General features: G+C 36.0%; 1 protein-coding gene across 4 annotated transcripts in view; it reads right to left on the reverse strand.

The window, feature by feature from the left end:
* The window catches only part of PLCE1 (phospholipase C epsilon 1), a 149,663-nt gene that overhangs the window by 120,147 nt on the left and 11,090 nt on the right, over positions 1-18,426 (reverse strand). For all 4 annotated transcript variants that reach the window (XM_064662890.1, XM_064662888.1, XM_064662887.1 and 1 more), the window contains exon 2: positions 5,573-7,173. In XM_064662890.1, the coding sequence (XP_064518960.1) occupies positions 5,573-6,760 (1,188 nt within the window). In that variant the 5' untranslated portion in view covers positions 6,761-7,173. The remainder of the gene's footprint in view (positions 1-5,572; positions 7,174-18,426) is intronic.

Raw genomic sequence — 18,426 nt, forward strand, 5'->3', positions numbered from 1 at the left:
GTTGAGACTTTTCCTCTAGGTCCTTGAAATTTCACACCGGTAAGATATCTGCCTACCCATTAGTGTCCAGCCAAGCTTATTCCATTTTAGAAAACTTTCTTTTTAAAAGATCCTGAAAGATCATAGAAAAGCAAGATAAATTGAAATGTACATGAAATCTCACAAATTCAGATTTTTGTTATTCACTCACCTACAAAGTGATCTTTACATGGCACAGTTTTTACTCACTTATACCAGAGTAAACAACCCAACTTTTCAACAGGTCATACAGGTAATGGAGATAACTTAGTTTCAACTGAGAAAGAATTTAGAAAAGTGTCCAACTCTAACACTCTAAAATGAACTCTTTAATGTGCTGCAGGGAGATTTTCTAAACCAGACCTTCATGCTTCTTTACAGTTAATGAACAGTCACTAGAAGGAAAGTCAGAAAATGTGGAAAAACTGAAGGCATAATATATTGCTCTTGCCAAGACTCCCACACTATTGGCTCTAAATACCTAAGTGTGCTCACAGCTAAAACTTATTGTTCATAATTTGGCCCAATATTGTTAAAGGTATAAGGCAAGTACAAAATAATACAAAGTATTAGGAGATTTACTCAAATTCTGTCACGCAATATGGTAGAAAAACTGATTTCTTCTACAGACAAAAGGTAAATTTTCTATTTTTAAAGCTAGCCTTAAAAACTGGAGTAACTCAACCCAAAGCAAATATAAGTATAGAGCTTCATTTAAAAAAGTTCAATTTATTTTTACAGCACTTACTGAAGGGAAAACATAATTTCATGCCTATTTGGCTTCTCTCTTGCTTCCCTGATTTTTTTTCCAAATAGTCAATTTTGTTCATGAACTATTTACTCTAAACAAAGAAACAACAAACACAGGGTCCAGGTAGAATAAAAACCAGCTTGTCCATACCTACCAACTACTTTAACATAAGAACATAAACCTTTATGTCTAAAAAACACAGTAACACTAGTAATTGGCAAAATACTCATGCACAGTCAGATAAAAAAAACTGTTAGAGTGGAGGAACATGCCAACCACTTGCAAATTATTTGCTTTATGTCATTTTTTTCCTTTCAGCATGCTGGACTAGAAATTTTATTTCAGAATGGAAAACCAAAAAATCTCAAACCCCAAATCTGCCTGTAATCCACAATATAGAATCACAAACTAGCCTTTTTTTTTGTTAAATAAAAGTACAAGTACAGCATAAACTTTAGCATAAAGAGCAGTGTTACATTTTAGGTAAACAAGCAAAACTCTAAGAGAAGAGAGGAAAACTCTATTTAAAGGATTCCATCTTTTAAAATATGTAGCGAGAAGGAAAAACTGTGGGAAAAGCACATAATCCTAACAAAAAGATGGTATAACAACACACCCAGACCTGAAATTCCTACAGAAACAATTAAAAAGAACCAAGAAGTGAAAGCCAGTAACAATTTAATTTTTTAGGCTGCTTGTGGGCTGTGAATCTCACAGTTTGGCAGAATAACTTCACTAATAAGACTCCTATGGCCAGGTGATTTCATGTGGACACTCCACAAGCTTTGTGTCTACTAAATCAGATCAGTTATCTGAGTGAAACACAGCATATAAACAAGGACTCTTATGCTACTTATTATTATTAGCAAAGAGAGTTGGATGGTTTCGAGACTTTGTTTCATTTCCTAAGGATCAACATAGGCCTCTTCATTATATGAATTATTCTTTGAATACACTGAAAGTGTATCTTCCAAGATATTACTAGATAAAAAGAAGGTTATGCTATTCATTCTAACAAAACATTGAAAATTAAGGTTACAATTAACTCAACACCTAAGAAAAACAACCAAAAAAATGTTCTTCTGGACATACAGCTTTACTAACCCTTCCTTTGCTCAAAAAACATGTTAGCATTTGACGTAACGTGTTCCTTGAAACAGTCTAAGCAGACATTATTTCCATGATTGACAGTGAAATAGTCAATCTATCTATACTTTCAGAAATGCCAGAAAAGCATGCAGCAAAGATACACTGACTTGAGTTGCTCATACAACTCTAGCAGGGAGGGGGACGGCAGGGGGAGGAAACTGAGCTCTCTGTAGGTTCAGAATTAAAAATAGTGCTTTTATTAACTAAAAAATATCTATTTTAATTCTGAATTTATTCAGAATTAATAATCAATTTTAAACAGAAAAGAATACTCAAATACTATCTATTAAACAGAAAACAACTTGTGCCTGGCTCTATTTATTTAAAAATATTATCCAAGATGACTATTTTAGATATCACACTAATAAAATGGAATAGTAAAAATTGTTTACCTGCAAATCTTTTTTCTCCCCTTAACTTCTTGTTAATAGATACCACCAACATATATACCTCAACATTAGAGAAATAAAGAACTCCTAATACAGGACTCCTTACATTAGCAATGCATAACCAAAAATCCTTGCATTACATTGCTTTTACACAGGAATCATGAAAACACCATGGACATTACATGGAAAAAACCCAAACAACCTGGTGCTAACAAATGTTGAAGTACTATACCAAATCACTAAATTAACTATGAAACACTCCTACAAGAAAACTCTATAATACAATCATTAGTCTGGAAACAGATGTAGGGCATTTAATGCTTTTTTAATTGTTGCCTTATTAGTATTTGGCATTTCAGTAGTGCCTTAGCAACTATGAAGAGTGGCAGATATATTCAAGTGCTGAACGAAGCAAGCCAGCAGAGTTCTTGCTTCCTAAAGGTCAAACTATGGGCACCAGGAATGTAATGACACAGCAAAGATAGTACTGATGCCTACAAAATAAGCTTAGCTAAAGAATTCAGCTATTACACACTGCAACTATGTTGTTGCAGCTGCCATCTGGACATCTCAAAGTCACTTACCTGGCTTGAGAGAATCACCCTGTGATAGTCTAGTGAGCTGCCCAAATTTAATCTCTTAGTCAACAGTGGACCTGGTTCTTTTTTGTCATATTACATTACCACTATGGCAGAAACACCCACACATCAGGAAAAGAAGAGGTGTACTTCAACACTGTGAACCTAAGGTCTCACAGATTCCTGAAACTCTGACTTTGGCAATTAGTCAGATTGCTAACGTGATGCAGCTGAGCTGAACCCAAGTAATGGCCCAAGCAAAGCCAACACCAAAGCTCGCCCTCTCGTTAGCTGTTTGTATGGCAGATTCACTGCACCTGCCGCTTCTTTAATATGCATTAATGTGAGGAGCTTGCACTGCTCCAACACAGACAAACAAATGTCTCATGAGCAGCCATATTACACACACCTGTCTGATAAGGGCTGCACTGTATATAGCTACAAAAACTATGTGCAAAATAGGAAAAAAAGTTCAACATAAAAATCTTCTCCCTTCATACAACACATCCAGAGCAGAGCAGAGGAATCTAAATCTCATATAGAATATCTACAAACTAATAATATGCTACATGGAAAAAGTTATAACTTCATGTATTTTCTATATAGTGCAAAGCCTCACTCCCATCTCTCTATGTAGGGGAAGAAAAAAGAAAAAATCAGTCAGCAAGACAACAGTTCAGTGCCTTTCCTTTATTAGCATTAGAATTTTTATGTAAGGGATATGCACAAATGAGACCCACATTTTCCTACTTAAAACATAAAGGTCTCTATTGTTCCATGTTACACCAGTACTGCTATGAAAACTTAATTTCTCCAACTTTTTTTTTCCTCTTGAAGAACAGAACTACTGTTCACTTAGCTGTTCCAAACAGAATGCATGCTCAAAGGGTGAGATAAGGGGAAAGGAAGAACAAATTACCACATTCATTTACTACTTTTTCCTTCTTCCTTTGATTATTAGCATGAAAGCTTCCTACCAATGTTCACAATTCATTAAATTATTTTAACCCAGTGCATATGTTCAACAGGTCCATATATTTGTCACATCCTCTAAGTTAATTTCTATGTTTGTGTAAATCCATCTATAATGCTCATAATATAAGCCACAAACAGATAGAAATGTTATTACAGAACCAATATTTGGCACTAAAATAACAGAAAAACTGTTGAGAGAGTACTTGATGTATGTTATACATAAAGAGATTAAATACAGAGGTTGATAAGGAAAAAATAGTTTTAGTGTCCATCTGGAAGAAGAAAGAAAAGTAGTTTTAAGCTTTTTCTGACCACGTGAAAACATTCTGTGTGTTGTAATTATGCAGAGTGCTTTACAGTGCCTGTTTATCTTTGCTCATTTGTAGACAGACCTTTTCCTATTTAAATAATTATTCAGTGAGTACTTATCACATTTATTTCTGAGTTTGCATATATATGCATTATAAAAAAATGTTCAAATTAAAGCCCTCACACCCTAAAATGCTGTTATGTTCAGTATTATACAGCAGCGCTGGAGAGTGGGGAAACAAGCACACATGGTAGAAGCTAAAAAACTCATGTCATATGAAATGTCCAATGAAGAAAACTAAACACATCCTTCAGCAACCTCCGCTACAAAACATCTTCCCTTCTGTCCCCCTCAAAAACTTATAATGATACAAATGTCCCGAGCACACACCATGTTATGTAAGGCACACAGAATCATGTTCATCCCTTCGTGGGAGCACGACCATGCACCGTGCAGGACATCTGCTCTACCAGCAAGTCTGGATCTCCACTGACTAGTATAGCCAACTTCACAGGAATGAACAGTACCACAAAGTCTTGCAGCCTGGTACAAAAACATGTCATAAACATGCTTATAGAACCCTCCAATCAACTGTTTAAGTGAAAAAATACTAGTTTCTGGAAGGACATGAGGATATTAGAGGAGGGAACAACTGTCACGGAGTTCCTGAACAACCAAGTCTCCTCCTCCCTTATCACTGACAAAATTTCATATAATCCATTTGATTAGTTTTACAGTAGGATTCAGTGATCTTGGGATTTACATTTATTCAGGACCAGTTCATAAGCACAGCTTATCTGACCACACTCTCCTGAATCTTGATTCTTTTCCCCTCCCTAGAGCTTATTCATTTTAACATGTAGATGGTGTAGATCTATAATACATATTAATACATCTATTTTATAGATATGCAAAAATATAAATGTATATCATATACCTTTTCAATTTAAAATATAAATATAAAAAATGCATATACATTCTAACCTGTATATAGGTGTGTTATATTCTTATGTACAAGTAATATTTAGCAAGATTTAAATTTATACATACATCTATGTATAAATATGTACCTATACACATTTTATATAGATATATATGTATGTACATATATACATATACAGTCTATACACATATAAAATTATTCTTTTTATCCCATATCGTTTTAAACCTAAAGAATTTTGAAAGATGACAATACATTTTTCTAAAAAACAGTGTTCAGCATAAGATTGCTCAATGTGGTTAAGTGGAATATCCTGTTCAGTGTTACTAAGTATTTACTAGTTGAAGGTGCTTTTTTAATGGACAGGTCATCAGGTTATGAAAACTTAAAAAAACCAAAGAAACAAAACCAAACAAAAACCCCAAACAAAACAAACAAACAAAAACATTATGAAAAGCTTACCTCATACCATAAAGACTTTTCAAGGCAGGAATTAAACTTCCATTTTATTAAGGACTGAATTATAGTTAGCTGTTCTGTTGTAATCCTAGAAAGCTTCAAGCCCCCATTGTTTCTCCTTTGCTCAACATAATTCCAAGCAACAGTTCCTATGTGCCCTGAAGGTGAAGTCCTAACAATTGCTCTCGTTCCAGTATAAACTGATTTTTTAACCTCCTTATCATTTTTACAGAAACGTCTTATTAATAGAGTAGAACGTTCCTTTTTGTTTCGAAAAAAATCCTCTTCCAACTCATCTTCACAGTTATCATTGCAGTCTTCAAAATGGCTCAGAAAGGGCTTTGAGGGCATTCTTCCAGTAAAGTTATTTCCATAGAAGTTGTGACCTGAGCACGCCACTTTAACCTTTCGTGGTGCTCTTTCCAGACATAAATACTTATCCCTTAAAGCATCTTCATACAACTGCTGCCCATTTGCATTCTCAGAATTATTTGTCAACTCCATTATGCTGCAAGTGCAGCCTGAGGAACCAGAGGTGTTACCATCACCAACATTCACAGGCTGCAAGCAGTCATCCAAAATGAAGCTGTTGTGTAAACTGCACAAAGCCTTTGATATATTCCTTTCACCAGCACAATGTAAGTGAAAAAAGGCCACTTCGTCAGGATCACCGCTGTCATTCTTATTTACTGCTGTCTGGCTTCTTAATGAAGGTCCATTCATTTTCAACTGAATTTCAGCAAGCATAGCTCTTTCTAGTGAAACAGGAATTCCAGTTTCCAGGCATGCCTCTCCCCCTGCTAAAGGATCACAAGATTGATACAACTGGCTGCAGGGGATATTGCTCTTGTAGTTTTTCTGTACAATGTTACAGTTAATGTTAAGAAATTCCACTGGATCAGGGATGGAGCTACTCCTATCCCAGAAGTTTTCATTACTCTTGTCATTAGTCAGTTGTTCTTTCGCCAGAGAGAATATTTTGGGCACTGAGCCCTGAAGACTTTCTTCTTCCAGTCTGTGTAAGTATGACAGAGTATGTGTGGTTTGCCTTCCTGAACTGGCAGTATGTCTTTTTATAACACTGGTGTCCAAAGCATTTTCAGTATTTTCATCTCCCGCTGACTGAGCAGGTATCACTTTACCCCGTACCACAGAGAGGAGAACAGACGCTCTCATCTCCTCAGAGGTCATCTTGACACAGTCTTTAGTTGCCAGATGTATGCTGGGGATGGTGGGCGGGGGACACTGTCCACCAATCCTCACACCATGATTTCAGTGTGATAAAAGATTCAGTGCTAAATAAGCAGGGAACACATAGTAAAATATATATTGACTGCTTGTTCTTTTTGAACTGGCTTTTACAAAAAAGTAATTCTTTTGACTGTTGGGTTACTAGGCTTTCCCAACCTTACATTAGTGGCATGAAACACTAACATTTTTAGACCAATTTCTTATTGTGATATAGCCATTCAGCTGGTCTCTTTCCACAATTAATTCTTCTGTTATATGTAGCACACATTCTGTTGTCTCAGATTGAAGATGACCAAACATCTGCTCCATGTCAAAGACGCATCTCCCCATAGGGCATCCAGAAAGTTCGTTTTCTGTAATGAAAGAAATATATATACATATTTTATATTGAAATATATACAAAGAAATTTCTTTTGTGTAAAAAGGATGACCACACAAAGTAAGTTTATTATACTGAAACGAAGAGAATTCCAAAATACACATTTATATCCATCTTAAAATCTCACTTAACAATTTTGGAAAATTATAGTCACATTTTACACATTTTAATAGCTGTTCTCACTTCACTGTGGAAAGCCACATGACTGCAGAGAACTAATTTTACTGACGCTGTAACACTGAAATTGAACATACAAGATAAATACAAAGGGAAAAAAGAAAATGTCTTTCCAATATTTTTTCATAGCTGAGATAAGTTAAAATAATTTTTAAACCTACACTATCTTCTTAAATTATTATTTCCCTATTCAGAACTACAACTACAATTGTTTTGGTGTTACGTGGTTTTTGCTTTCATTACATTTTCTGTTGATACCACAAAATCATGAAGACACAGTATTTTTGCCTCAAGTTTACGACTGAAAAAGCATGAAGACAGATTAGGGTAAAAGATTGAAATATTAGAAATAATCTTTTTGACCACCCCCACTTGTATGCTTTAAGCTAAAATATCAACCTGCCCTTCTACACTGCCATTAATTCTCAGCTTCTTTCCTGCAAACAGCACGGTAGAAGTAAAACTTGGAATCAGAATATATGAGGTTACAGATAGCTCAACAAAGGAATCAGAAAAATAAAAAAAACATACATAGATAAATCACAGTGAATTAAAAAAATATGCTCTTAAAATTTCAATTTATCATATTTATCATTGAAAAATCTAATGCGTATTATTAAAAATACGGAAAATACAGAAAGTTATATTAAGACCTAAATTTACCGGAACAGTCTAAATTCAATATAAACAAGAAAAAAATCCTCAACTTTGAAACTTCAGCAGCAAAAAAATATCACAAAACTGAGGCAAATGATGAAATCACTGGTTCAGCTAAATATAATAATTAAGTCATCTACAGTTAATAAAACACCTAGGAATGATGGGAGGGATAAAAATCGGGAAAGCTCAATAAAGAAATTTCAAGTGTAAAATCTATTTTGATACCCTTCTCGAGTAACTAAGTATTTTATCTTAATGCATTTTAGACTGTTGGGTTTAATTTTTATCAATTACTAACCTTCATCCAAAAGCAATTTGGCACAAATCAAAAAGTGAAACACACTCATGAGGTAACAGGATATTTGAGATGCTGTATTCTCACACAATTACTTGTGAAAGTGTAACTAAATGTATCATTTTGCTGGTGTAGGGTAGGGGTCACAAAAAGGGAAAGACAAATTTACAAAAAGTTACATTTTGCTACAAATCTCTGGCTTCAAAGTTTACTAGGCAGAGAACAACACTGTTTCTTCAGACAGTAGCTATGGAGGGTAAAAATTGCAATTTAACACTTCAATCAGGATTTCAATTTTACTGGTTTAACAACCGGGAGGGTTGCAAAGGAAAGTGATGGAGATAGAACAAAAAGCCACAAGCTTCACATTCTCCACCCATTACAAAATGCACGTGCATGCCAGATCAGCCAGAGGAGAGTCAGGATGAGAAACTCAGATCCTATACAAGAGAGATTTAGCACCAGCAAGGAAAATAATAGCTACAGTTCATAGAAAAGTTGTGTAGAGGGAGATAGCAGTAGCTGGATAAAGTGATGGGGATGGGACTTTAAAACTAGAGTCATGTTACCAACACAGTTCACAGACCACCCTATGAAATACTGCAACAGCACAACTGTAGAGGATGTGCAATGAAAAGCAACACTCAAGCAATTCTTTGCATCTACATTCCCTGGTAGTCCCTATATTTTTAAACTGTACCCTTAAATTCATTTTAATCCACTTTCTTCAATCTTACCTGTTTCATTTTTAAAAAAACCAACAAACCAACAACACCACCACCACACACGCACAGGAAAAAGGAAAGTACTTAAGCAATTTTCTTCTACCATTTCCTATTTTCCTATCCCTCTTCCCTGTCCTCCTTCCTCTTCAAATTCCCAGATAACAGCTTACATAATTTTTTGCCACTACACACTTGATGAAAACTGCAAGCAATCCATCTAGAAATGATCCCATCTCATTTCTTCTGGCAACCTTCCATGCCTTTCAGTCCAAATCTACATATGATGATGCTGATCAAAGGAGAAAGATCTAGGAAGGAGAAGCTGCTGTTTTTTCTCTTGATCTCTGAAGTTTCTTTCTTTCTATATCAATAACAATAATTCTTTGTAAAAGGTATAAAACATGTATATGTGTTAGTAATGCTCTTCAGTACTGAATTTTTAAGGAATTCTGTGATCTATCAAAATGTCTCAATCTACTGATTTATTTTTCCTGTTTCAGAACAAAGATTTCCAGACAGTCAAATGAAAATAAAAGCCACCTAAATATAGTCATAAATGTACTCCCTGTAATATTGCTAAGCCAGAACAAAAATTAATGGACTGGATTGTTACTGCAAATATTATACCTCTAATTATGCTGTTTGCCAAATTAAATTCTTACAAAACATCACACTACTGGGCAAAAAGACAACATTATTATGCAACTTTAACATCATACGATGATTTTGAGATCACAAAACTGACCATGCATGTTCCAAACTTGAATTTTTTAGTAAAAAATTTTTTTGCTAAAACCAGAAATCCATTTACATCATACACTGCCCACAAAGCTCCTTTAGAGGCTAGAAGTGGTCTTTCACAGTCCTCCTTCCTTCCACATAATTTTCTCATCTCCCTCTTACGCCAAAGCTCTTCCACACGTGTCCTCCCCAAACAGCTTCTCTCAGACCTTTTTCTTTTCTCTACAAAACTATCTCAAATCTTCCCCAGCATTGGTCACCTCTCTCCTCAACCCCTGAGGCTATATGCCTGCCCATTTCTGTCTTCTCTATCTGTCCCTGCCTGTTTGAAATCCAATTCATCAAGAATAATATCTGCTTAAGAAGCTCCCACTGCATGTCCAGCTGTTCCCATCCTGTTGCGACCACCGCAATGTGATAGGGAACTGATCCATCTCAAGAATCTTTTACTCAAGTTACTTCACAGCCAGAACATCTTCCCAGTCCAGTTCACAGTATGGTTGTACTAACATGTGCTACAACAGCAAAAGGGAGAAAATGACCAGCATGGGGAAGGGAGGAAAATGCTGCTTAAGGTGATTTACAAGATTCTGCAATTTGCAAATGTAATTTGGTATTTCAGCTACGTCAATCTAGCAGGTAACTGCCACCAAAGCTGGCAGACTTGCTCCTTCCCTCACTCTTCACCTTTTGTTCCCATTCCCCCCATCTCACTCATCTAGAGATCATGAGTCCACAGAGTTAATTCAGCTGGCTGATTTGTCACAAAACTATTCTTCTCATCCAAACAAACTGACTCACCTTGTGGTCACATGATCACTATAATCCACAAAAAGAAAATATTAGGAATGCCCGGTAGGGACCACACATCTCATTAGAAGCTTCAGTTTAGATCATGTTTGCTAGGATGTCTAAATGCACCCTAAACTTTTCTTTTAGTCTATTATGTCTAGTGTACAAGTATGTAAAACCTCATGAAATAGCAAGTGAAAACCATGATGGTAGAGCTGCTGATCTACAGACAACTGTAAAAATATCTGAAGCTGCGGCTCTGCTGAACAGATGACAAGGGTTTCATGTGTCCCACATTATACACTTCTCAGTCTCTGCTTTCCACTGCAATCAACAGATTTCAATTTACTGTGCCCAGCAAATTCCTGAAACTGATGGAATTCATTAGACATGTTATGAAGTGTGTTAACACAGTTTTATAAATGCTATCAAGTGTAAAACTCACAAGCTCAACCAATAAAACTGTATTTTGTATTTACTGTAAAATTTCAGAATTGTCACTCCCTGTGCCTTCCCTTACTTGCCTATCTCCATATGGGTGGCCAAAGCCTAGATCTTCATATAAAATCCTCATACAAACACATACATGCCCCTGTATATAAAAACAGTGCTGAAATTATTCATAACTATATTCTTCCTGTTGTACATTCAACTCAAAACACACTGATTCACAGTTAAATCTGAATATAAAAGCATACAAAGTAGACAGCAAAGCCTGCAATGTATTCAATACGTGCTGGCATTTTCTAAAGCCACTAGATTAGCTGATGAAATCCATTAATAACTACACTGGTTCATTTTACAAGGCCTAAGTTATGTCAGAAATGTAGTGTGCTCCTTCTATCAGCAAAGGGAAGTAAAAATATAAGCAACTAGATCCAGCATTAGTGAATCATTGTGGATGCAGAGGTCAGCCAACAAAGACAAATGAATAATTAAAATAAACTGTCTGGCAACCATTCAGCGCACACACATTCACAAAATGTATTAAGTCTGAAAACATGTGACAAAAACCTAATTTGTCTACTTTTTTTTTTCATTTACACTGACTGCATACACTTTAAAACTTGAAGTACAAACTGGTTCTAGTTAGAATTAATAATAATATTTAATTATTTCTTATTCCCCAGACATCTGGAATTAAAGTCTACAACAGTCTAGGTAAAACATTTCATTACAGTGTTTTATCTCGGAAACGAGCAGGAGATACTAGTACAAGAACAGGGCACCAATGTGTCATCACCACTTTTCTAAAGCCCTCTTCTGCCCAGGGATTTACAAGAAAACAGCAAGCAGGAAATAGCTAGACTCTTAAGAATCACTCAAGATGTGCACAAATCCTATTTGAACAGTGGGAAGCAAGTTATAACAACATTTTATTTGGCATACAGCATCATGTGGAACCTCAGATTTACAACCAGCATCTGCATTTCAACAACAAGAAAGAAGAACTACAGTATTTATATATCTTGTCATTACAGTCTTTTTTCTAATTTTTAGAATACTTATCTAAACATGATCAAGTATTAGATGTCTCAAACTATGCAAATGTCTGCCAGATGGTGAACCCTCTCAATTGCTTCATCATTCATCACTGCACCAGGCAGAATCTGAAGCTTCTGCCAGATAACAGCTTCACTCTCCATTTCTTTACAGAAATTCCTTTTCTGCATGAGGAGATGCACTGAGAGAACCCAAAACTGCATTTATCTTACTGTCAGGGTCAGTTCTGTATTTCTTTTTAGATCTGATCTGCATTGAGCTGTTTAAATAAACTTTCTGTTCAGTGGTTACTTGAATTTCCTCATAAGTGACCTTATCTGAAAGCTGTAATTTCATCATCGACACTTGGATGAACAAGTCCTTCTATCTGAGATGTATAAGATAGAAAGCAGGATTATTCTTCTCTCTCTTTGAACAAGTGCTTCTGGAATAAATTTGTTAATGTTTTGAGGAACTGTGAAAACAGTCTTAAATGCACAAAAAAGATTTTCAAGCACTGAGTCTCAAATTCGTAGGAAACGGGAGTGCAGCAGAATTTAAAACAAAAATTTTCAAAACACAAAATTCAATAAACTTGTCACTAGTAAGTAGATTTCTTAGAAAGATTAGATAAACTATAACAGAAAACAAAAGATTCGACATTAATAAAACATATGAAAGACAAGGATAAATAATGATTATGCAGAAGAAAAATAGGAAATACAGTGAGAAATAAAATAAAAATTTTTAGAAAAAGCAGGTAAAAAATAAATTGACTAGTGCACCAGGATTTATTTTAAGATCTGGGAATTTAAAAAGTAATTATACAAACAATGCAAAAAAATGAAACATGATTAAAAATCACGTTTAAGGTTTAAGCCAGCCTTTGGCAAGCTCTAGCCAAAGCAGCTGATCCCTCATTCCCTGTCACTTGCAGTGAGGTATTTTCACCATCTCCTGAACAGGAACTTCTGCAGGGAGGAGAATCAACTAATCCAGAGGAAAATCAACCCAGGAAGAATGGAAGAGAGTCTTCAGGTAGAATTATCTCATGTCCCTCACAACTCAATCGTGTCAATTGACAGAGACAGCATAAGCAAAAAGCAGGGTGGAGACTGAGGGAGAATCCAAGACCAGAGTAGAAATGTATCTGCAGCATCTCACATTGAGACAGCTTTATTAAGTCACCGAAATACATCCTAAAAACCAATCTATAGGAACAGAGACATGTAAGTATAAAAATCTGAGAGGTTCAGGCAACACAATTATAACTAACAAATTAGCTAGACCACAACAAAACAAAGGCAAGTTCCACTACTCTAATATAATAAGAAACAGTAAGATTAGTACCAGCTGAAGTGTTCAGAATTCAGATGTTATCCTCTGCTTCACTGGAATTACTTACATATTCTGCAGTGAACAGCAAGTAACACATTCACAGCACTGCCCACATGCTCTGTGTATATGTGAGTACCAACAATCAGGCATTCAGATCCCTTAAAACACCTGTAACATCAGACTGGGAAATAATTCAGCCATCATCCCATGACAAAGGCTTTGTCCACCTTTGAAGGCTTTATGGTTCCTCTGAATTCAATGCCAACATTCATATTTTCATTTTATCCTTTAACAAATTCTCACATTCTACAGACACACACCCTTCTTTTACGTGGTTTCTCTTTAGTCAAATTATGCCATTTCTCCTCAGTTGATAAAGCACAGTAAGTTCCTTCATTAAGGCCAGCTGGTATTAAATATGCTGGAAAATAAAAGGAAGCTCTTCTACTGATTGGGGCTCTAAGTAAAGTCCATCAAACAAAAGCAAAGAAGCAGAAGTGGAGGTGTTTTGTGTACAATGAATCTCAATTACAAATTAATTTTAAAATATTGCAAATGGTGTTTCTGTTAAATTATGGATGAAAACAATTGTTGTCATCAAAATACAATTAATAAATATGGGGGAAATGATTGTATGTATTTCCTATCATTTGCCAAACACTTCTATGGCCTTAAAATAAAATGGAATGCTTACATACAAGCATTATTGTTCTGAGAATTTGGTTATCACATTCAAAATCTGCCACTTGGAAATATGAACCATTTACAACTCTAAAAAGTCAACAGTAACCTGGGACTACATACTAATGTTACTTGTAAACATGGTATACTTCCTCCATTCTAGTTTTTATCAAACTCTTTCTCTGAAGAGTCATTAGCACATATGAACTCAGTATGTGAGCAGGAAAAATTACATAATTTGAAAGCCAGATGACTTCCTGAATGCAAAGGGAGAGTAAGTAGCAAATTGATTGCAGGCCTTCACTTGCAAAAAAACATCCAACCAGAGATTCACAATGGCACACCAGTGACAGAAGTGGGTGTTTCATGCTCTGATCCCATTCTTTTCCTACTACACCTGGGAAAGATGCTTTTGGAGATGCTGCCTTGACCAAAGGATACTGTTTGTCTAAGTCAGTTGCTTCAAGCCTTCAGAGGTTAATGCCTTGGGCAGCCAGCCATCAGCCAAGCCCTGCAGTGGGCTGACTCTTTCAGAGTAGTGACAGAGTAGGTTTCAGATATCACAGCATACCAACCAAACTCCATGTCCTGCCTGGAGCACCACCTGTGCCGCCCAGCAAAGCTGCTCTCCCTGTACTGGGATCCAAATCCAGCACACTAGTTTCTACAGCAGTAGGTTTATTTGCCTGGACACTGGTAACAGAGTGACAATTCAGCCTTGAGGTGAAGAACCATCTACCAAATATCCAAACACCATTACCTCTCATCTTCCCTTTTCTCAAAGCAGCACCAGAGAGGTCTGCATCACAAAGCAAAAACCCATGCCCCTCCAACAGGAATCTTCAGCCCTGGCAATCCTCTTTCTTATCTAGTTCTAGTTAACAACAAAGTGCCATTGATAGTAGTCTTCCTGTCTGAGCTCATTAGCATTTTTACCCAATGTGAAATCATGCCTTTAAGGTACTTAAAATGGCACACTGACATATATTTCAATACACAGCAAATGCACCTTGCCATAAGAAACTGTCACCCTGTCAAAGTTTTAAAACTACTCCAATCCTGGGGACAGAATAAGCAACAAGAACTTGTCTTGTTCATTCTTCCTTACAACACTTTTCTCATGTGAGCACTCAAGTCTTCTCTCATTTCCCTCTCTCACTGTCCCATATTAGCTGTAATTCTAGCCACTCTGGTGAGAACAGAACAAACCTGTAATAAAAATATTTCTGAGTACTAAAATGTCTGAGGGTATGTTAAAGGCACATATATCACTACAATTTATCTTCTGTAAACCCAAGCTAACACTTTTACTCACAGTATGCTAAGCCACAGTAGCCCTACTTAAAACATTACTTGAATAATAATCTATATGTTATTGCTCAGCTGTCATAACTGCAACAAGAGTGAGTCTGAAACCTCAGTATATGTTTCAAATGAAAACTAAACACTAATCTGTATGTGGAAAAAAGTTCAGTCATTTGTCAACTTATGCACTTACACTATAGTTCTAGAAAAGAAAAATATTTCAAATGCTGAAAACTAACATTATTAAATTACTGCACTACTCTTCCATTTTCTCAAAATGCATTTTCTTTGTATATCATTCCTGACCTATTCATGTCATTCATTCAGGAATCATAATATTTAGTCTCTTACTCTTTCTCTTTTGAACATCTGCTATTTCATCTGCCTACTATTATCATGCCTAATAGAGAATATAAGAGTAAAAACAGGGCAAGAGCAAAACAAGGCAAGAGCAAACAAACTGTCTGCTTAGAGGGGAATTAATTACCTGCTTTAGAAAGATGTAATTTTCAGGAGATTATTGATTCAGCATCCCTGAAAATACATGAACAATTTCTATACTACTGTTACTGTTCTAATATTGCTAGATATTGAGTACTGAAGTGAACCACTGAAAACAATGGTTTCCAGTTTTGAACTACTCAAATATAGCAAACAATATTTGCTCAGCAAGTCAACACTACATTTGTTTTTTGCCTATGATGGCTTTATCAATCACATCATTCTCTGGGAGAAAGCCCACCCTGACATCTGACTAAATCAAGCCAAGTAATCTCTAAGATATTGGCTCTTGCCAAAATTAACTGTGCAAGCAGCAGGTCAGCACATAACTGCAAATTATTTTTTCAGGATGTTGCAAGATGTTTATTATACTAACATAAAACTGATTATGTTGCTAATGACCTCTAAGTGATCATTCTAAATAAAATGTTTTAATATTTTAAAACTCCTGCAGGCATCATTGTAATTCACATTATAAATACTACTTATCCAACCTTAGTCAGTAAATAAATAGGACAGGAAGACAACCAGGATCAAAGTTAGGAGGTTTCTTTTATAAAATACTGTCACATCTTCCAAGATAAAATTAACCAGACACAGAGAATATACACAGCAAATTCCATGTTCCTCAAGCTCCACTTGCATTTTTTTAACAGCTTGACCTATCTGAAGGAGAATCATGCCTGATCAACACAGCATGTCTTCATATATGATTGTGACACATTCAGGTGATCCTTTATTTGAGGATCTTTATTGCAATGAATGTCTACATCCTTGCTAAAGAAATAGAGATTTATTTGCTTTTCCTGGTTATCTTTCAGAGAGTCTATGAAAATAGTCCACTAAGTATTTCTGACTACTTGTGAGATCTGTATTTACAACCTCTGGTTTAAAAATGTGCATTTGTACTTCACCCATTATTTTGGGATAAAAAGATAACCTTCTTTAACCAGCAAGTATTCAAATTAAGTTCAGTCATCATAAAACAGCTCACTCCTGAGCTCCTTGCTTCAAGAATAGTAAGAATCTGGAATTCTAAATATGAAAATCTGCTCCCTTGATAAGATGGGACTTTATGCCAGATTTTTAGTCTACTTCAGTCTTCACAATATAGTTAATTGGGATAAGAATGTGTGGCAAAAGCTAATTCTATACTTATCTAATGCAAACAATCACTTGTTCAAAGTTTCTTACATTTCTTAAAAGTTCTTGTACTTTCAGATGAATAGAGGGAATTTTAACACAGTGAAGTTGTTGGTAAAATTAACGGGCAAGTATTTCAGAGGATATTTAATGTTCACGTAGAGTAGCTAAAGGTAAAATCTAAAACAAAAGAACACACAATAACCAAGCATTATATACCTTAGTTACTTCTAGAAGTAATGAATACAGAATAATCATGATGTCTAAGGAAATGCCACTTGCAACTGAAGCTTTTCTTACAGCTGTGGTATAACTAAAGACTTTCTCCTATATGAACCCTCCACTAATGTGTGAACTCTCAGAGCAACTTCTTCACAGCCGGAGTGCTCTGCAAAACTTCTCTTTTGCATTTGAGTAACATTTCCATGAATTCATTAAGTCTTCCACGTTTCTGAGATCTGCACTTTGTAATAAACCCAACTGTTACAGGCTAGTTAAAAGTTGGAAGGAAATATATACAGACACACAGTGTGACTTTGCAAAGTCATTTCCATAAGAAACTAGTCTAAAAACTGCAGTTATAATTCGGAAAGTTACACTTCCTTCTCTGGAACACCCTTTTTCACTTGACTTAACTGGTAATATGTGCCCAGAGACTCTGATAGTATCCAAACAAAACTGCTTCATTAAAATCTGAAAATGCTACTAGGAAATCTTGCTGGGTTTTTTAACCCTAGACATACATTCCAATATTCATACACCTGAGTAATAACATATTATGTAAAAATGAGTGTTACATATATACTTTCTCAGTCAAGCAAAAAGATTTATTTGCAACCCTTTGACTGTGAATCCCTGCTGCTAACACATTACTTAACATTTAGGTCAAGAAGGTCCTGGAAGGGAGGAGGCATGTACATATCCCTGAGGTAGAGAAGGGAAAGCCTGAGCAGAGAAGGGAAAGCACCAGAGAGGAAATGGACAGTGCTGCAGCTAAACAAGCCAAAGAACACAACCACAACAGGACTGTAAAAGATAATGAACCAGCAAACGCATGCTGGAACACTCAAGGTTACTTCTGCTGTAACAGCTAAAGAAGGTGAAATTACTCCATTTTCTGTAACGTACTTGGGCACAATAACGACACACCAGTGCTGCAACCAGCACAACACCACCACACGATGTTAACCGAGGATGGGATCAATGCAGATGTCTATTAGAGGGACTGTCAAGGTTGCAAGAACACCAAGTCCTTAAATGCCATAACCGGCCCCACCTGTGATGTCCCACAATAGGCCCAGGAGATATTTCAGCTCGACTGTCCCCCAGTTCTGGGTTGAGCTCTGCTGTTGGCATCTCTGGGCTCAGACCTTGCTCTCTGCTGCTC

This window comes from Pseudopipra pipra, chromosome 8 (genome assembly GCF_036250125.1).
Source record: "Pseudopipra pipra isolate bDixPip1 chromosome 8, bDixPip1.hap1, whole genome shotgun sequence".
Taxonomy (NCBI): domain Eukaryota; kingdom Metazoa; phylum Chordata; class Aves; order Passeriformes; family Pipridae; genus Pseudopipra; species Pseudopipra pipra.